The sequence below is a fragment of the Dermatophagoides pteronyssinus genome, unplaced genomic scaffold (genome assembly GCF_027571235.1).
Source record: "Dermatophagoides pteronyssinus isolate colony J.1.1.1.1 unplaced genomic scaffold, Derpt_VIB-CSIC_2022.12 sq0001, whole genome shotgun sequence".
NCBI lineage: Eukaryota > Metazoa > Arthropoda > Arachnida > Sarcoptiformes > Pyroglyphidae > Dermatophagoides > Dermatophagoides pteronyssinus.
The window spans coordinates 1,838,173-1,856,719 of record NW_027461525.1 but is presented as its reverse complement, the minus strand read 5'-3'; the positions used below and the strand labels follow the sequence as shown (position 1 = coordinate 1,856,719).

Sequence of the window (18,547 nt, the reverse complement as noted above, 5' to 3'; positions counted from 1 at the left end):
ACATAATTCAATTTAGTATTAAAAAAATAGAAAGAATATTCTTGTCCTGAATCCCAAATAATCATTCATTGGTTGAACTGAATTATATTAGAACAAAAAAGGAAAGATGGATGTGTTCGGATGATGATAATAAACATTTAAATTTTAAATTTTGTTCTTTTTTGTTTGGTAATTTAAAAACTCTAATTTTGTTTTCTTCACCTGTACAATATCCAATCAATATGACTGTTGATTGATTGATTGGATTTATTTTACCAATTTAATAAGATGTTAGCCTTTTTTCTGCACATTCACTATATTGCACAGGAAATTTTTTTAAATTTATATGCAAACAAACAAAAATAATGAATTCAATGTTTTTCAAATGTTCAAATGTCCCGTTGTGTATTTGTTGGAGACATTTCTATATATTGGTTGTATTGGTACTTGAAATTTTTCAATAATAAATGTTTATTATGAAAAAAGCAAATGACTAGAATGACATATTTCTATTCTTCCATCTTTTTTTTCAAACATCTATTCACATTTGTAAATATTTCGATTTGTCGATCGATGGTTGTTTATTTACATTATCATTTAAACAAGTGATGAAATCAATGAAAGATCAAAAGTAAAGAACGATGATAGAGATGATGATGATGATGATATGACAGATAAATATGAAGAGCTACAATTTATTTGCCTAGAATGGATACATAGTATCAAAGAAAAAAATTTCAACAAAGAATAAAATTTGAAACAAGTGAAAACATGAATAATAATAATAACAAAACAAAAAAAAAAGTGATAGGAAATTCCATAGTAACAAATAGTGTAGTAAGATTTGACATACAAATAATGATTGTTTTTCACTTTTTTTCCTTTCACTTTTGTTTTCTTTCTTTCTCACTTTTGTATCAATTCTTATTCGATATCAATATCATCCATCCAGTTATGTTGCTTTATTCTGTCAAAAAAAACGAAACAAAACAGAAAAAATGATAAAACAACATGAATATTTTGTTTTTGCATTCTTTTGGCTGACATTTTTTTTGTTCATGTTTCCTCATCGTAAAAAAAATACCATTTTAAGAAAGAAAGAAATTAAAAAAAAAATGTTTCAGATTTTCATTTTTTTCCATTTTCTTTTTCTTACAACAATTTCAACCAAAATAACGAACAAGAATTTCTTTCATAATATATTTATATAATATCGATAGTCTTGGTAAACAACCCGATGATAATGATGATGATCTTGAGAAACGAAAAAGGAAAAATAACAATGACAATAACCTTCGAAAGAAAGAAAGAAAAAAAAATGTTATTGTCATCATCAATGTTATGTTCACAACTCATAAACATCCTTCATTTATAATAACATATAACAATCGAACACACACACACACACATATATAACATCAATTCTTACAAATAAAGCTTGTAAGAATGTAACACCAACAATAACAACAACAAATATAAAACAAAACTGACAAGACAAATGAATCTTTTTTTCCACACACACACACACACATAGAGTTTGAAGTCATTTGGGTTAGGATTTTTACAAGTTATTATTACAACATCTTACAACGTAAAGAAAGAAAAGAAACAAAAATGGAAATTTCACATGACAAACAAAGGGGAAAAAGTTTCGACTTGAAAATCCGATTGATCATAATCTTTATTTAAGGTAAAAAAATTCTAGAAAATTCATTGCAAGCTAAGCAACGATACTATCGATAAAAACCAATTTCATTGACAATTTTCAATATTATTATTATTATTATTTTTTGCTGACTAAATCGATTGAAAAAAAGAAAAATACCTATCAACAATATCCAACTTTGTAATATTTTATTTTATTTTTGTTCGGTATTTTGGTTTTGTTGTTGTTATTGCAAAAAAATAAGACCAAACAAACAAACAAACAAAAAGGGAATGAGAGAAATAAATAAATGAAAAATTTAACGTCTCATTAATCTTTTCTATCGGTAAATTCTTGTTGTTAATTCTTTCTTTCTTTCTTTCACTGAATGTAAAACAAAAAAAAAGTGTAAAGAATTTTTTTTATTGCTACTATTATTATCATCATCACCGTTTTTTCTTTTTAAAAAAACTATTAAATGGTACTATTCAAGAATAAAAATCTTTTTTTTCACAAGAATAGTGACATCATATGGTCCGAATGTTTTTTTGAGAATGAAAAAAAACCCGTGAAAAATGACTAAACAGGAATATATTAGAAGACCACCACCACCATCACCACAAAATCCAATTCATTTGTTATCATAAAAATTCTTTAGACCAAGTTAAAAAGAATAAGAAAATGAAGAAATAAAGGGAAAGGGAATCTCGAAATTGGCTTTTATCAATCAACCATTTCAGAATTTATATATTAAAAAAAAAAGAATGGTATTTGTTTATGTGTATGTGTGTGAATAGATTGTTAAAAGAAAGAACGAAAAAAAAAATTCTGCATTCAACAATCGTCGTTCACAAATGGAATCCTAATGATTGCGACAGTATCTCTCTCTCTCTTTTTCTCTCCATTGATGTCAGTAGTCAAATACATTGAAAAATGGCCATCATAATCAAGCGAACTGCATTGGTTAAATTGCCAATTGCAAATTCAATTCTTGTTACAGAATCTTGTTTTTTTTTTGTTTTTGTTTTTATATTATACGAAAGGCATCAATTTGCATAACATTTTCTTGGTCGCACATTTTATTTTTCTTTGATCAAGTTTTTCTTTTCTTTTTTTTCAAAATCTACTTATATTCATTATATGATGAGAATCCTAATATAACAACAACAACCAAACAAAAGACAGAAATTACACGAAAATTTCATTTTATATTTGCAGCTGTTAAAAATTCCATTACATTGAAATTATAAGTGCATATTCGAATTGAGATATATACAGAAAAAAAAGATGTGTCAAAAACAGGATAAACAGGATTTTTAATTTTCAAAACAAAATACACACAGGAAACGGAAATTCTAGCCTCTTTTTTTTGTTGTATATCATATGTCCAATTCAGAATAATGATAATGACAATGTGTGTGTGTGTAATGCAAAATAAATAAACAAACGGTACTATAATTGACAATCGTATTCATTTTGTTTCTAATAAAAAAAAAAATCCCATGGATTTTCAACATTTCCCTTTTTTTTTTGTTTTTCTACTGTATCCATCATATTGTAAACAAATGCAATTGCAAGCTACCATGATGATGATCATCATCATTCTCATCCAAAAAGAGGATTGCTGTGTCCAATTCTCAATTTGAACAACAAATCTGGCATCTCAATTAACTTTTTGTTTGTTTGTTTGTTTGTATGATGATGATATCCTTTTTAATTTTATATGTGTGTTTGGTGATATTAATATATATTCTTGTATGTAATTTTGTCATGAATGAAATCATTCATGTATAATATGAATCAACAACAAAATATAGAAATGTAAAAAAATATACAAATTTCAAATAGGTTGCATTATTTTTTTTTCTTCTTGCTGTTCCAATGAATTTGTGGTGATGCAATTTTGATTTTTTTTTCACTTGAATAAAATATATGTTGAATGATGATGACATGGTTGACGAAAGCTTATTAAACGCTAATTTAAATTCAAACTGTCAACATTGATTCGATTAATAATAATAATAATAATAATACTTCAGGCTTCAAAAATGTGGGCGTCTGTATTTGATTGCTTCATTCGACAATTTTTTTTCCTGGAAATAAACAACAAACATATGATTGAAATGTTTTAGCATAGTTTATTTATTGCCAAGAATAATTGACTCTCGTTTTTTTTTGATCGAATACGAAACGAATAGAATTCATCGAGTTCGGTTCAAATTCGAACAATATCATTCCAAACATTCGAATTCAATGGAATATTTAAGGAAAAAATAATTTGTAACGACATCTAGCGACATTGTTTAAAGTTTTTTTAATTTTTAATTTTTTGATTTTCAAAAATATAAAATAAAAACTGTGATAATGATTCATTATGATGATATTATTATTTTTTTTTTTGCTCTCAATTTTGCTTTATCAAATTCATACAAGAATTAACAAAGACTTTCATTATAATGTGGACAATAAACAATTGGTGATGAATAACGATTTAACATTTGTTGTGTCATTGCTTCATATTGTTCCATGCTTACATGTATACATGGTGACATTCGATTACGCATCTGCATAATTGCATCCTGTACTTCGGCCGATATATCTTCTTTAAATCTTAAACGTTCTTTAATACGACGTCTAAGACCAATTTTCAATTGAAATATAAATAAGTAACCAGCCGAAGTAGCTAATAATAATAAAAGTATTAGACCAATATTTGAAATGAATGCCAATATACAGAATAATACAAAATTCACAATAGTAACAAATATAAGTATTGTTAGATTTTTTCTTATTACACCGATCAATCCAAGTACCTGATTCAATACTGTTACAAACAATAATGTCAATGCTATCACTTCGATTATTAGCATACGATTTTCATTTCCTGTCCTTTTATGATGATTTTTGTATCGATGTTTGTCATCGGAAATTATACCCGATCTTTGTCGATTTGTCTTCAATGATTCATCATCATTATTCGATCTACTACTACTGCTATAGAATATATCATCTTCTTCATTCAAATCTTGACGATCTTTTGTACGAGCATAATTATCAAAATTAGCAAATATTTTCGGATAAGATTTTAAATCATCATCATTATCAGGCTGATTCATTCTATCTGCTGAATCATATGTTGGTGGCTGTGATTTAGGCATCGGATATTGATGATAAAATTCATCAAGTAATGAAAGAAATGAACTACGATCACAATAATATATTTGCTCATGTTTTGATGATGATGGTCGATGATTGATCATACCGTAAGGACCATGTTGAACTTTACCAATATTAAATGTAGATGCTGAATGATAATTCTCCGAATCATAATTATTATTATCAAATGAATAATAATTTCCGTTTATAAGCTCATGTCGATGATGAACATCCAAAAACATTGAACCAATCGACATGTTCGAACCATAAAATATAAAATGTATAAACGTATTTATAATCAATGTAATCAATACTAATAGATAAATCATAAATAGATAATATCTTGCACAAGCATAATAACTTGTTAATACGGATAATTCTTCATTTTGTAATTGTTGTTGTCTTTGTTGTGGATTTATATTTATCATTGGTTGTTGTGATGATCCATTATTATTGATTCCTGTTGTTGCCATATTTGTATTTGATGTTGTTGATTTAGTTCGGCCAACATTTGATTTATTTGTTTTATTATCATTATTGTTTGTAACATTATTGGTCATAATATTAGGTGTTGATGATGATGCTGATGACATCATCATCAATACATTATTATTATTATTGAACGTGCTATTCGGCCGTGGTTTAGGCAATGGTGGTGGTAATGATGGTTCTTGATGTAACAATATTGATGATTTATTCACATCACTTTCTTTATAATCCTGACTAATTATAATCGGATCGATTGTTGATTGATTTGAAGTTGTTAACATTTGAAATCACTACTGAGTGAATAAAATTGGTTTTTTTGAAATGATAAAAATAAACAATAATTGAAAACTTTACCCAAAATTGTATTTATTGTTTTTGATGTGTGTTTTAAACTTGGCGATGTCCTTAAGTGAATATCACATTAAATGATTAAGATGATGATGATGATGTCATTTTTTTTCTTACTTTAAGCATCTTTATTTTCCCTCTTTTGTTTGTTTGTTTGGTTGTTGATGATAATGTTGAATATTCAAACGAATAGTAGAATTTGTGCATACAACAACAACAACTGTTGCGCGGTAATTCGTCGTCGTCGTTGTGAATATTTTGTCATGCATGATGACGACGACAACAGCCGCCGCAGTAGAAATTCATGTCTCAATATATAATGATCATATTTAAGATGTTCCAATCCAGTTGAAAAAAACCTTGCTAAATTTCTAAAAATAGTACCCCCTTCTTATCCATTGATTATTACTTGAATACAAATCAAAACTTTGGTATTACGAATTTTTTTCCGAGTAATAATTTTCGATTACCGATATTCAATTTATTTACAACTAGAAAAAAATTCATTCATTCATTAAGTTCAAACATATGTTCTGTTTCAAATGATTTTTTATTTTGTCTGAAATCGTTTTTTTTGTTGAGAATACAGGAAGTAAATTTTATTTCTTGATGTAATGATGATGTCGTATTTTTTATGAATGAATATATTATGATTACTTTGCCATGTTCATTGTATGAATTCATTCTTTAATGTATAGCATAGCTATATTTAGATTCAAATGTTTTAATAGTGGTTGATTTTTTCATTCATCCATTTACATCGCATTTATATACATCACGCACACAAACATAATGTTGTTGTCTTCTAGAAATTACCATTCAATAATTACACTGCTTTAATTCCTCGTTCGAAAGATTTCCATACGATTCTTTTCAATTCTAGCATTTGTTTGGAATGAAGAAGTGAAATGAAAAATGTTTTTATGTAATTTTCGAACCTTTTTTTTCCGTTTGAGCATCCCTCAGCAGAAACTTTAAAAAAAATTCTTTATTTCTGCCAAATTTATGCGTCTTCCATTTTATGTTGTTTGCATTATGTTTGTTTTAAGAATTAATGTTTGTAAGCATAAACATATATACAGCCAATCATTCACCATTATCATCAACATTTGAACCCTCACATCTGTATACAATAACATACGGGCACTAATAAATTGGCATAAGATATCGGTTGATGTTTTATCTTTCTACTTGATTCATTGATTTCAATCGATGAATAAATGATCGATCCGTACATTTTTAAACGATAATTTATTTATTTAGTGATCCCAATGATTGATAGAAGAATATGATGAGAACGAATCAACGAACTACTGATTATGCATTGACGTCGTATTGTCATGATAGTGTCGAATCACCGTCACCAGCATCAGTTATCGGTGCTGAATATTCTCGACATTTACAACGAAATTTTTTCCAAATAATTAGCCGTAATTCAATGCCTTTTCAAATTGTCAAATATGTATTGCTCATTCTCAACATAATGATAGTTGCAACAACGGCCATTGTTACTATAATTGTATGTCTATTACCAACGATAATTTATGAAAAGAAATTAGCATTGGATAATGCTAGTGCTTTTATAAGAACTGGAAATCTACAACAATTGAATTACAATCGGCGATCATTGGATGAAAATGAATTGATACAATTATCTACACAGGAAATCGATACGATCCGTTTGGTTCGATATTTCATCCTGGCATTATCATCATTAATCATACTGAATCAGACATTGGCTGTGTATGGTCTATTCAAAGAACGATCTTTTCATATACTGATTAGTACGGTAGTCATCGGATTGATTGGTCAACTAAGCTTGTTTGCATTACCAGCAAGCATATTCATTTTGATAACCATTCATTTAATTTTTAGTATAAGCTATGTAATTATATTAAATCATCTGAATCAGATGGCAAGTGATCCGAAAATACGTCAACAAGCAACATCAAGAGCACCATCAATAGAACCATCACAACGAACCTGTTGCTGTCGATGTAAATCCTGTCTATGTACAGTAACGACCAATCCATCCGTTGGATCTACGATTGTTGACAATGTACTTGTCAATCGAAAAGCATCATTTCACGCCAATCAATCATCACAACCATCTTCTTCATCATATCCAAATAATCAAGTTCCATACTATTATGGATCATTAGGTCGTGGAAAATCTCGTAATCCAGAATCAAGACCCGGTTCGATTAGTCAATCAATAAATGTGGCCAAAAATAATGAAAATATTTATGCACAGCGACCACCTATTTATCATCATTCACAAACACGTAGCCCAGGATTACGTTCTAACAATAAAAGTTCCAATATGAATCTAGTCGAACCTATTTCAGGTGGTTTCCAATCACGAAAAGAAATGACACCCACTCCACCAACAACAAATTATTTTGCCTTTGAAATGTCTAAAGATACTGATATTATATAATGTTGATTCGATCCAGTATCTGATTCTAATCTGGGTCCAATAAAATTGTTTAAATCCATTCAAATAAAGATACAAATAAAAAACCATTTACATTTTGAAACTTTTTGAGTTTATATAAAAATGTAACTTTTCTCATATGAAATTGTTTTTTTTTAGAAAACACGTGATACTTTCCATTCATTCAAAAAAAAATTCATACGTGGCAAAATATAATTGTCAGCTGACATTTATCATTGATGCGTCATTTTTTTAAATCAAGATATTTAAATTTGTTATCATTTATTCATCTGTTTCAAACGGATAAACAATCAGAAAATTAATCTCAAATCAGCTGTTAGAGCTTGGACATCGCAAGTGACATTGGCATTATAATTTTGACAATGCAATTAACCAATCCTTAGCACTTTTCTTTTTTAATTACGTTTATTTTTTCATTGGCTCACTTTACTTATTCACATTTTGTTTGAATTTCATTTTATTTCCTAATTGCTATTATTATATTAATAAAATATGTTGTTCTCTCGTCTAATTATTCGTAATCATCGTTTCGTTTCAGTTTCCTTTGCTGTTCATCGCATTCCAGAAAAGCATTTTTTTCTTAATTATTCACAAAACCGATCATCGTCCAACCAAATAACAAAAATGGCTTCATTGAACAAAGAAGAAATCGCTAGATATAGTCGCCAAATGCTGTGTCCAGAAATTGGGAAAAGTGGTCAACTTCGTTTGAAATCCAGTTCAGTTCTCGTAGTTGGTGCCGGTGGTCTTGGTTGTCCATCATCCTTGTATTTAACTGCAGCTGGTATAGGCAGATTAGGATTGATTGATAGCGATGTTGTGGAAACTAGTAATTTACATCGACAAACATTGCATTCTGAATCTACAATTGGACAACCTAAAACAGATTCGGCTGTAGATCGTCTTCGACAATTGAATTCAAATGTCAAATTTGAAAAACATCAAGTTCGATTATCAGCTGAAAATGCGGCTGAAATTATTACAAATTATGATATTGTGATCGATGGTACTGATAATCCTATGGCTCGGTATCTTATAAGTGATGTTTGCGTTCTTCTTAAAAAACCAATGGTCAGCGGTTCTGCTTTGCAATGGGAAGGTCAATTAACTGTCTACAATTATGATGAAGAAACTCCTTGTTACCGGTGCCTTTTTCCTCAACCACCAGCTCCTGGAACTGTGACTAATTGTGCTGATGGTGGTGTTATTGGTGTCGTGCCTGGAATTATTGGAAATATTCAAGCATTAGAAGCTATCAAAATAGCTGCAGGATTGAAACCTTCATATGCGGGAAAATTGTTGCTTTTTGATGGTCTCAGCGGTCAATTTCGAAAAGTTGAACTTCGAAAACGAAAAGATGATTGTATAAGCTGTGGAAATAATCCAACTATCACCAATGAATTGATCGATTACAATAAGTTTTGTGGAATCCAATGCGGTTCAGCTAAAAAGCAGGAAATTATCGACCCAGAAGAAAGAGTGACCGCAGAACAATATAAACAAGTTATTGACTCAAACGAACCACATTTGTTAATAGATGTTCGTCCACAACTGCATTACGATATTGTTAAATTAGACAATGCAATTTCCGTTCCTCTTGGTCAGATAATCAAAGGAAACGGTGTTGACAAAATTACTGAATTAATTGACGAAAAATGGGATCCAAATTCTAATGAAAAAAAGAAAATCTTTGTCATGTGTCGACGTGGTATAGCATCGCAAAAGGCTGTTGTTGAACTAAAAAAACGACTCGGTGCAAAAATTGATGAAAAAAATCTTGAAATTAAAGATGTTAAAGGCGGTATCAGCGAATGGGCTGAAAAGATTGATCCAAAAATGCCAACCTATTAAAATGATCAATCAATTCTTTCTTTGAAAAAAAAATTATTAATCTTCCACAAGATGGCATTACTCACTACTGTTACCAAAAATAAAAATAAAAACTTCATATGATTTAGCTTTAGTCTTTTTATTCACAATGTTTATCTGTTATCTGTAACATTGTTAGTGCGTTTTATGATGATTATATGATGAAACATGCACCATAAAGGATGACGGTATAACATTTGTCACAAGTTTATTTTTGTTTGTTTAAGCTTTATGTTAAATCAATAAAGACTCAATTTACCGCTACTATTTTATTGTTTTTAACATTTAATGAAATTTTTATCCCCAAAAAAATTAATCATGTTTTAGAACTTGACCAATTGCGATTGATTGAACAATTTTAATCGTTTGTCTAATTATGATTAAATAAATAATCGAATCGTATTTATATTTCAAGGTTTGTCATAAATCGATTCGATTGGAAAAGTCATTCAGCTTGAATAGCTGTTTTTCTACTTATTTATTTCTTTATTTTGTGTGTTGAAAATATCACGGACATTTACGATTCGAATATTATATCCAATGATTTTAAATTGTTTAATGATTTTATTGATTTTAATCATCGTGGTGTTGTTTTCTTTAGCTGTATTATTTATTCTAATTTTACCGTCAAATTATAATATTGTTCCAGATAATAGGATTTCCGAATTTTTTTATCAACTAAATTTATTTGATAATCTGGATCTAAATTTTAAACAAAAAATGGTGACAAAAGTTACTTTAATATTATTACTTGCATTGATTTTTGTTGCAATATTTGTTTCAAGTTTTCTACATATAATCAACACTGAAGATGATTACAATAATCATTTTCGAATAAATCAAACACAAATACTCAATGATCCTATACAAATTGATGATAAATATGAAAATCTCTTCTGGTTTATTCATATTTCCGATACTCATTTAAGTTATTATCGTGATCAAAGCCGCAAAACTGATCTGGTTGATTTTTGTCGTTCAGTGATACCGATTATTAAACCTAGTGTCCTTGTATTGAGCGGTGATATTACCGACGCTCGAACCAAGTTACCACTTGGATCTGAACAGTATCGTGATGAATGGATCATGTATCAGGATGTTCATGAACAATGTTTGAAAGCAAATCCTGATTTGAAATGGCTTGATATCAAAGGAAATCATGGTTTGTTATTTAAATTGAGTTTTCTACAAAAAAAAAATCGATTTAACTTGATAATTATCTTTTCTACAGATACCTTCAATTCTTACAAGAATCATAATAATTTCGATAATTTCACTGTCCAATCAAACATGTCATCCGATGGTCGGTCTTATCTTTATCAATACCAAGCTACTGATGGAAATCGTTATTCATTCATCGGCGCTGATGCATGCCTTAAACCTGGTGTTCGTAGACCCTTCAATTTTTTGGGGCAATTTGATGAGAATGAATTGGATAAATTAAGAAAATTTAAACAAGATAGTCTCAACACTACTTACACTATATGGTATGGCCATTATCCAACCGCTGCCATCTTCAATCGCGATAGTTTTCGTGAAATCATTAATGGCCCTTATTTATGTGGTCACTATCATACTATTCATGGATTGGTGCCGAATATGATCACTACACAACAGCAAGGATATCTTGAAGCTGAAACTGGTGATTGGAAAGATTATAGAATCTTTCGAATCGTCGCCATTGATCATGGATTATTCACATTTGCAAATTACTATTACCGACCGCATCAACAGCAACCATTGATCGTTATTACTAATCCTCGTTCTATTCTTCATCAGATGGAACACTTGGAACCATTCTGGCGGACAGCCAATTCGACCCATATACGAACACTAATTTTTTCGCACAGACCAATAATCAATGTCAAAGCTTATATAACAAAGCAGCAAAAATTTAATCCGAATGAATTTGTTGAAAAATTTGAATTAAAACATGTTCATGGTTATCTTTGGGTAAGCCCTTGGTCACCGAAAAAATACGCTAGTGGATTGTATTTTATAACTGTAATAACATCGGTAAGTGTGTGCTATTCCTATCTTGCTTTGAAATTTCAATTTATTTTTTCATCTAATTTATAAGGATGATCATTATTCTAATCAATTGACTGTGCCGTTTTCGTTGGATCGTTCCAAGTCAGAATTTTCATTTTTGGCTCGATTATTATTGCGATTTGATTTTCGTACAATTGTAAGTTTTGAGAATTGTCTTTATTATACAAATTATATTTTAACATTATCTACAAAAAAACAGACCATGTTTTTGTATTCCTGGAGTTTCTTAATAGCTACATTACCATTAATTTTTCTACGAATTTTCACATCAAATGAAGATAATTATATCAAATATATGTGCAATCTTTCTCGACGTCGCTATATACGCAAAGTTGTTTTCAGATTATTTTTGCTTTCACATCAGGATAAATTATTCTATCCGATCATAATATTGCCATTATATTCATTAATTGGTCCTTGGTTTCTGGCATATTTGGTTTCTGATTATGTCGGTATAGTGTTTGCCTGGGGTCAATTTATTGATGGATATTTTCTTCCAGTTGGTTTTACATTTGTTTTTTCTGCAATTTTCGTAAGTTATTTACTGATTTACTTTTTCCTATTGAAATTCATTTTTGTTTTTGTCAGATTATGATTTTCCATTTACCATTCATGGTTTCTTTGTCAATTATTGTCTATCTTCGTTATGTTGAAATCGAAACTAATGATCAAAATGGCAATGAACATACAGATGAAAGTCCAAGAACAAGAAAAAGAAACTTGAATCGAATATTTAAAAAAATGTATTTCTACGCTCTAATCTGTGTAATTTTAACTGCTTCTCAGGTAATTAATGAATTCCTTTTATTCAGATATTAATTCACGTTCTTTTTTTTGATTGTTAGTTCTGCGCTGCCCTTATCTTTTATTGGGCTTATGGTTTTTTGGCTTTTATCACGAATTTTTATGTATGGTCTTGTCCGGTTTATTTGATGTTGATCAGATTTGCACTAAATCTCGATGGCCATGATTTCAAACCAATGCAAAATAAAACCACATATCAATCTTGTAGTACTAGGGATAATATTGATGAACAAAATTGAGAATCATTCCAATCTCCCTTATTTCCTTATTATTTTGTATTATATTTTTGTCTCGAAAATGACCAAATTTCCTGGGCAAAATTTTTAAAGTTTTATTACCTGTTTTAGCCATAAATAATATCCATCTTTTATTTAACATTATAAAACAAAATGTTTTTATTAACTGTTTTTAATAAGACACACAGATAAATCTCTATTTTGTAAATAATATTATCAACAATTATCAAATGATTTACAAGAATGATACATATGAAAATGATAACTGTGATCATTCGACAATTAAGCATTTATTATTTTACTTACTTGTTCTAGATATAAATTATTTTTTTAAAACATGAAATTAGAAAAAAAATTGGTTTTAAGAAATTAAATGTTAATCAATTAGAATCCAGATATCAAATAATCAAATGAATTTTATCAAAATCAATTCAATATTAAATTGAGCCGCCATTCACTGGCATCAAGGTTTAATTTTGGTTGATTACCTTGTTACAAATATAACATATGTGTCCTTCAATCAGAAAATATTATAGATTTCGAATTTTTAAAAATAATTCATTAATTGATCATAAAAGATTCATTTCTCTACAATCATTATTCGGTGTTATAAATTGAATTACAATTTAATAGAATTGTAACAATTATGTTTAAATCATATAAAGCCAAGCCTAGTTTTAACTTAAGCTTAACCCAGTTTTTATAATTTAGTTTTGATATTTTATTGTTCAGTAACAGAGAAATTTATTATTATTATTCAGTGATAAATTTTTATTAAATTCATCTAAAACATTGCAAGTTTATCAAAAGATTGAAGATGAAATCATTAGCTATTATTCTCTTGTTATGTTGTTCAGTGATTTTTATTACTGAAGCAATAATTTCTGAAGAAACAGTTACTGAAGAATTTATGCCCGGTGGTCTTCACCGTATACGAAGGAATGATTTAGATATGCTTAAGGCATTTTTACCTTTTGAACGAAAAATGGATCAACTAATGAATTCGACAAAAATTCATCGTGTCGTACGAATTCGCCGAGCATATTCACAAGTTGTATCCGGTATCAAATATTATGTGGATTTCGATTTTCATGATACTAATTGTTTAAAGGGTAGTGCCCAGCATTTAATATCATGTAAAATTACCGGCTCTAATCATAATTGTCATGCAGAGATTTGGCTTCAACCTTGGGTAGGTCCAAACAAATTGGTGAATTTTGAATGTAAAAATTAATTTAAAAATGAGTGTCAATTAAATGATTTAATTTTTAATATTAAAAAAAAAAACATGAAATTAGACATTTATGAAATTCAATGCTAATAAATTAGAATCCAGATGTCAAATAATCAAATGAATTTTATCAAAATCAATTCAATATTAAATTGAGCCCCATTCACACTGGCATCAAGGTTTAATTTTGGTTGATTACCTTGTTACAAATATAACATATGTGTCCTTCAATCAGACAATATTAATAGATTTCGAATTTTTAAAAATAATTCATTTATTGATCATAAAGGATTCATTTCCCTACAATCATTATTCGGTGATATAAATTGAATTAACTTTAAAATTAACTTTAAATTATAAAGCTAAGCCTAGTTTTAGCTTAAGCTTAACCAAGTTGTCAAGTTAGTTTTATTATTCGGTAACAGAGAAATTTATTATTCGGTGATAAATTTTTATTAAATTCATCTAAAACATTGAAGATGAAATCATTAGCTATTATTCTCTTGTTATGTTGTTCATTAATTTTTATTACTGAAGCAATAATGCCCGGTGGTCTTAGCCGTATACGAGTGGATGATAGGGAAATGATTTTGTCATTATTATCTTTGGAACGAAAAATGGATCATCTATTAAATTCGCCCAAAATTCATCGTATCGTACGAATACGCCGAGCATATTCACAAGTTGTATCCGGTACCAAATATTATGTGGATTTCGATTTTCATGAAACTAATTGTTATAAGGCTAATGTATGGCATCTATCATCATGTAGAATTATCGGCTATAATCATGTTTGTCATGCAGAGACTTGGGTTCAACCTTGGAAAGGTACAAATAGATTGGTAAATTTTGAATGTAGAAATTAATTTAAGAATGAGTGTCAATTCGATGATTCAATTTTTAATATTAATGATTTCTATGTAATTCATTAAAGAAAATCATTATTTATAGATACAAAAAGATGTTTAATTATATGATAAGATCATATTTGAATTCAATCACATGAATAACAAAACTTCAATAAATTGTTGAAACAAGGTATGTGTATAATATTCAAAAAAAAAGATTTAAAGAAGACATTCCAAGAAAGACATCGAGATTTGACGACCACCAAATGGCAATGAGAATATTATCGATGGTTCAACGGCGATAACAGAACCTGTATATCAGTGGTCTTCAACTTATATTTAATTCGCGAATCAACAAACGATGTCAAGTTTCTTTTTGACTAGATTACCATTCAAAAAAAAAATTCCATGTAATTGGTGATTACAATCTAATCCGGTTTGAGTTGTTGATCTTTGCATTATATTCAATCAATTGATTTGCTTGAGACATTCGAAAAAAAATTTGTGGACCGATGGTTGGAAATCACTGTTTTTGATTGCTTTTTGTTTATGTTTTTATTTTGATCATTAAGCAATATATGATTATTATCTTGTGCTGTTGATCGATGCAATAAGTTGATTTCATTGAATTTGAGGTACATTGTTTATGTCTTCTCTTGATATGTTGTCGTCCGAGCCAATTCTACATTGATATAAATATCGCAAACACCCTTTGGATTCATTTTTCCTCAAATGACAATCCTTTCCATATTTTCATTACAACAAATCAGACAAATAAATTGCAACAAAATGAAATCGTTATTGTTTTCGGTCACAATCATTTTATCGTTAGCCCAAGTTTATGTTTTTGGTGGTAAAGATGGGCCGATCGCTGGAGGAATCAGTAAAACATCACCCGATAATTTTCATTTAGTCATACCAACAATGATAGCTTTGGAACGTGAAATGGACGAAAAAATGAATTCACCATTCATTCATCGTGTGAACAAAATAAAAGATCTCAAAACACAGGTAGTTGCTGGAATTCGATATTATGTCAAGTTTGATTTTGGGCGAACAAGCTGCCTGAAGAATGCAACCACTGCGGATGGTATTAGTCAATGTAATGATGTTACTAAAATTCGAAAATGTGAAGCTGATATTTGGGAACAGGCATGGCTTGATAAACGTGATCTTTTGAATTTTAAATGCAATAAATAATCGTAATCATGGTGATGAACTTTGAAAATCAATTACATTTTTAAAATGTTACTGCTGTTAATTTTTGTTTTAAAGAATTGTTTACAACATGAAATATAATCGAAAATATAATAACAATAATAACCAAAAAAAAAAAGATAACAAATCATTCTAGATTTTTCAATCATTTCTTTTCAATTTTTTCTAAAAAATGTTCCAATTCCTTTTTTATTGTTTTTTGATCATCCAACGAACAATCGATTACGATTTTTTGAAAACGTTCATCGATAGGAACAAAAAGTTCACAGTGATTTTTATCCACAGAATCATCCGATGTGCAAGAACTTAGATATGTGAGACATTTTTTCTTGGCAGCAATTCTGCCTTCTTGCATCAAAATCTTTTTTAATGTATCGATATATTTAATGGCATTTTCGAATGCTTCGATCTGGATGGATGAACGCATCGGTTTAATGATGATTTTGACACTTTCTAACCGCTGTAATAAATCTTCTGTAGTAGCATGAATGTCTTGCAGATCGACTATTTGAATCATTGTTAAAAATAATAAGTCATTTGAGAAATTATAATTTTAAAAAATTTCTGACTAACCTTCGGTAAATGATGAAAAATTTGATGCTGGTGATTTCGTTGCGATTTTATTCAATGCATCGAATAATTTATTTTTCTCTTCCGATAATTCGAATGCAATTTCTCTTAAGAACACTATACGCTTCTCAACTTGGTCTAGCGTCTTTAACACATCGTCTTTCATTATTGGAACATTTTGGTCGTTAAGAGAAAATCGTTGCCGCTGTTTGATTGTGATTGTCGGCGCTGTCGTTTGCGTTTTTATTTTATGTTTATTGATGTCGAATGATGATGATGATGATGTTTCGCCATCAAAGTTATTCGGATACTGTTTTCCCGAATATAAACGATTTGCACTTGATGATCGATGAATATCTTGAAGTCGTATTTCATGAGGAGTATGATTATAATGATTAGGATTTGTGCTAGTTGTAGATGAATAAGATGAATCATAACCAGATGACATTGGGGAATGACATCGTTCGTTGCTGGATTGAGTAAGACTATTTATTCGTGACAACATTCGTGATAATGTTGGATCTGGTGATGATATCCGAAGATTGATTCGAGGATTGAACGGTGATTGATAGTTGAAATTTGGTGTTTTATATGATGGTGAACGGCTAGTTCTTGGAACGGAAGATTCATTTTCAACATTATGCGAAATAGAACGAAATATTGGTATTGTACGAGTTCGTTCATTGTTCAATGCACAAGGATTTTTATCTTTTTGTTCAGATGATATCTATAAAATTGATCAATCATTTTGAGCATTTGAAATCATCTATTGAATTTTCATTTGAACAACTTACTTTGATGATTGATTTTCGCGTCGCAGAGCTATTATTCGGTGGTAATTTTGAATGAATGGGCGTTATAGTAGGTGTACCACTTCCATCATTTCGTAGTATTTCCATATTCAAATTAATTTGTCCGTCAAAATAATTAATTTAAAATGTTTAGCACAAATCTAGAAAAGAATTTAATAATTTAGGCCAAAAAAATTTTCGAATATTAAATTTCGACAACTATAAATCGAAATGAACTTGATGATTATAAAGATAGAATAGACTCTAAATAGGAATGAAAAACAAATAGAATTTAGACTTTGTTGCCTGCCTATTTAACCACGATAGAAGAGAATCCGAAGTGTATATGTATATAATTACAATTACAAAAGTGTACTCCACTTGTCAATGATTATGATATGTCATCTGTTTGGAATTTTGCTCGATAGCTGACGGAATATTTTTGTTTTATATGTCAGGCAACTAAAATTCCAGCCAACAAAAACAACAACAATATTAATGATGATAATAATAATAAAACAAGAAGATAACAGCCATGACTGTGAAAAAGGATGATGGCCGGAATTATTTGCGTTGATGATGATTGTTTTGTTGCTTGTTTGCTTTGTTCATTTTATTTGTTGTTGAATTTCATTACCATCAAGCTAATAGAATTTCGGTCGCTGTGAATGATAGCTACGGTGATGAAGATGATTACTAAAAATAACTCGAATGAGACGCAGTGAATTCTATAATTCTTTAAAATCAAATGAATTAGATGCGAAAACAGCAAACTATTTATTTGTGAATTGGCTAGCCTGGCATTCCCTAATCATCAACATCATCATCATTAACGTTGTTAAATATTAGAATT

At 29.2% G+C, this 18,547-nt stretch overlaps 6 protein-coding genes across 7 annotated transcripts; 4 read left to right on the top strand and 2 right to left on the bottom strand.

Moving 5' to 3' along the window:
- Positions 1 to 3,921: 3,921 nt before the first annotated feature.
- Positions 3,922 to 5,898, bottom strand: LOC113793121 (uncharacterized). Of its 2 annotated transcripts, none has more exons than XM_027343094.2 (2): positions 5,624 to 5,898; positions 3,922 to 5,562 (listed from the first exon to the last, which is right to left on the bottom strand). In XM_027343094.2, the coding sequence occupies exon 2, from the start codon at positions 5,548 to 5,550 to the stop codon at positions 4,060 to 4,062; it is 1,491 nt and encodes a 496-aa protein (XP_027198895.2). In that variant the 5' UTR covers positions 5,551 to 5,562; positions 5,624 to 5,898; the 3' UTR covers positions 3,922 to 4,059. The 2 variants fall into 2 exon arrangements, with proteins under 2 accessions (XP_027198895.2, XP_027198896.2); XM_027343095.2 differs by having other exon boundaries at positions 3,922 to 5,559.
- A 591-nt stretch (positions 5,899 to 6,489) lies between these two features.
- Positions 6,490 to 8,157, top strand: LOC113793129 (uncharacterized). The gene has a single exon (XM_027343108.2). It carries the CDS (start codon positions 6,906 to 6,908, stop codon positions 8,055 to 8,057), a length of 1,152 nt encoding a protein of 383 aa, XP_027198909.2. The 5' UTR covers positions 6,490 to 6,905; the 3' UTR covers positions 8,058 to 8,157.
- Positions 8,158 to 8,262: 105 nt separating this feature from the next.
- Positions 8,263 to 13,426, top strand: Uba4 (Ubiquitin-like activating enzyme 4). The gene is made up of 8 exons (XM_027343090.2): positions 8,263 to 8,407; positions 8,614 to 9,919; positions 10,730 to 11,106; positions 11,176 to 11,960; positions 12,025 to 12,132; positions 12,196 to 12,528; positions 12,585 to 12,782; positions 12,842 to 13,426. The coding sequence occupies exons 2-8, from the start codon at positions 8,700 to 8,702 to the stop codon at positions 13,037 to 13,039; spliced, it is 3,219 nt and encodes a 1,072-aa protein (XP_027198891.2). The 5' UTR covers positions 8,263 to 8,407; positions 8,614 to 8,699; the 3' UTR covers positions 13,040 to 13,426.
- A 290-nt stretch (positions 13,427 to 13,716) lies between these two features.
- Positions 13,717 to 14,346, top strand: LOC113793120 (L-cystatin-like). The gene has a single exon (XM_027343093.2). The coding sequence runs from the start codon at positions 13,854 to 13,856 to the stop codon at positions 14,268 to 14,270; it is 417 nt and encodes a 138-aa protein (XP_027198894.2). The 5' UTR covers positions 13,717 to 13,853; the 3' UTR covers positions 14,271 to 14,346.
- Positions 14,347 to 14,809: 463 nt separating this feature from the next.
- LOC113793386 (uncharacterized) lies at positions 14,810 to 16,315 on the top strand. The gene is made up of 3 exons (XM_075821982.1): positions 14,810 to 15,095; positions 15,948 to 16,055; positions 16,113 to 16,315. The coding sequence occupies exons 1-3, from the start codon at positions 14,810 to 14,812 to the stop codon at positions 16,313 to 16,315; spliced, it is 597 nt and encodes a 198-aa protein (XP_075678097.1).
- LOC113793383 (uncharacterized) lies at positions 15,837 to 17,952 on the bottom strand. The gene is made up of 3 exons (XM_027343408.2): positions 17,698 to 17,952; positions 16,907 to 17,630; positions 15,837 to 16,837 (listed from the first exon to the last, which is right to left on the bottom strand). Exons 1-3 carry the CDS (start codon positions 17,800 to 17,802, stop codon positions 16,479 to 16,481), a joined length of 1,188 nt encoding a protein of 395 aa, XP_027199209.2. The 5' UTR covers positions 17,803 to 17,952; the 3' UTR covers positions 15,837 to 16,478.
- Between the last annotated feature and the right edge of the window lie 595 nt (positions 17,953 to 18,547).

Coding starts and splice junctions, on each gene's coding strand:
- LOC113793121 (XM_027343094.2), bottom strand. CDS start 5,550: ATGTTAACAACTTCAAATCAATCAACAATCGATCCGATTATAATTAGT.
- LOC113793383 (XM_027343408.2), bottom strand. CDS start 17,802: ATGGAAATACTACGAAATGATGGAAGTGGTACACCTACTATAACGCCC. Junction 17,631..17,697: donor CGCGAAAATCAATCATCAAA/GTAAGTTGTTCA, acceptor TCAATTTTATAG/ATATCATCTGAACAAAAAGA. Junction 16,838..16,906: donor TTTTTCATCATTTACCGAAG/GTTAGTCAGAAA, acceptor TGATTCAAATAG/TCGATCTGCAAGACATTCAT.
- LOC113793129 (XM_027343108.2), top strand. CDS start 6,906: ATGATGAGAACGAATCAACGAACTACTGATTATGCATTGACGTCGTAT.
- LOC113793386 (XM_075821982.1), top strand. CDS start 14,810: ATGCCCGGTGGTCTTAGCCGTATACGAGTGGATGATAGGGAAATGATT. Junction 15,096..15,947: donor TTGGGTTCAACCTTGGAAAG/GTACAAATAGAT, acceptor TTTTATCGTTAG/CCCAAGTTTATGTTTTTGGT. Junction 16,056..16,112: donor AACAATGATAGCTTTGGAAC/GTGAAATGGACG, acceptor ACAAAATAAAAG/ATCTCAAAACACAGGTAGTT.
- Uba4 (XM_027343090.2), top strand. CDS start 8,700: ATGGCTTCATTGAACAAAGAAGAAATCGCTAGATATAGTCGCCAAATG. Junction 12,133..12,195: donor GATTTGATTTTCGTACAATT/GTAAGTTTTGAG, acceptor ACAAAAAAACAG/ACCATGTTTTTGTATTCCTG. Junction 12,783..12,841: donor TAATTTTAACTGCTTCTCAG/GTAATTAATGAA, acceptor TTTGATTGTTAG/TTCTGCGCTGCCCTTATCTT.
- LOC113793120 (XM_027343093.2), top strand. CDS start 13,854: ATGAAATCATTAGCTATTATTCTCTTGTTATGTTGTTCAGTGATTTTT.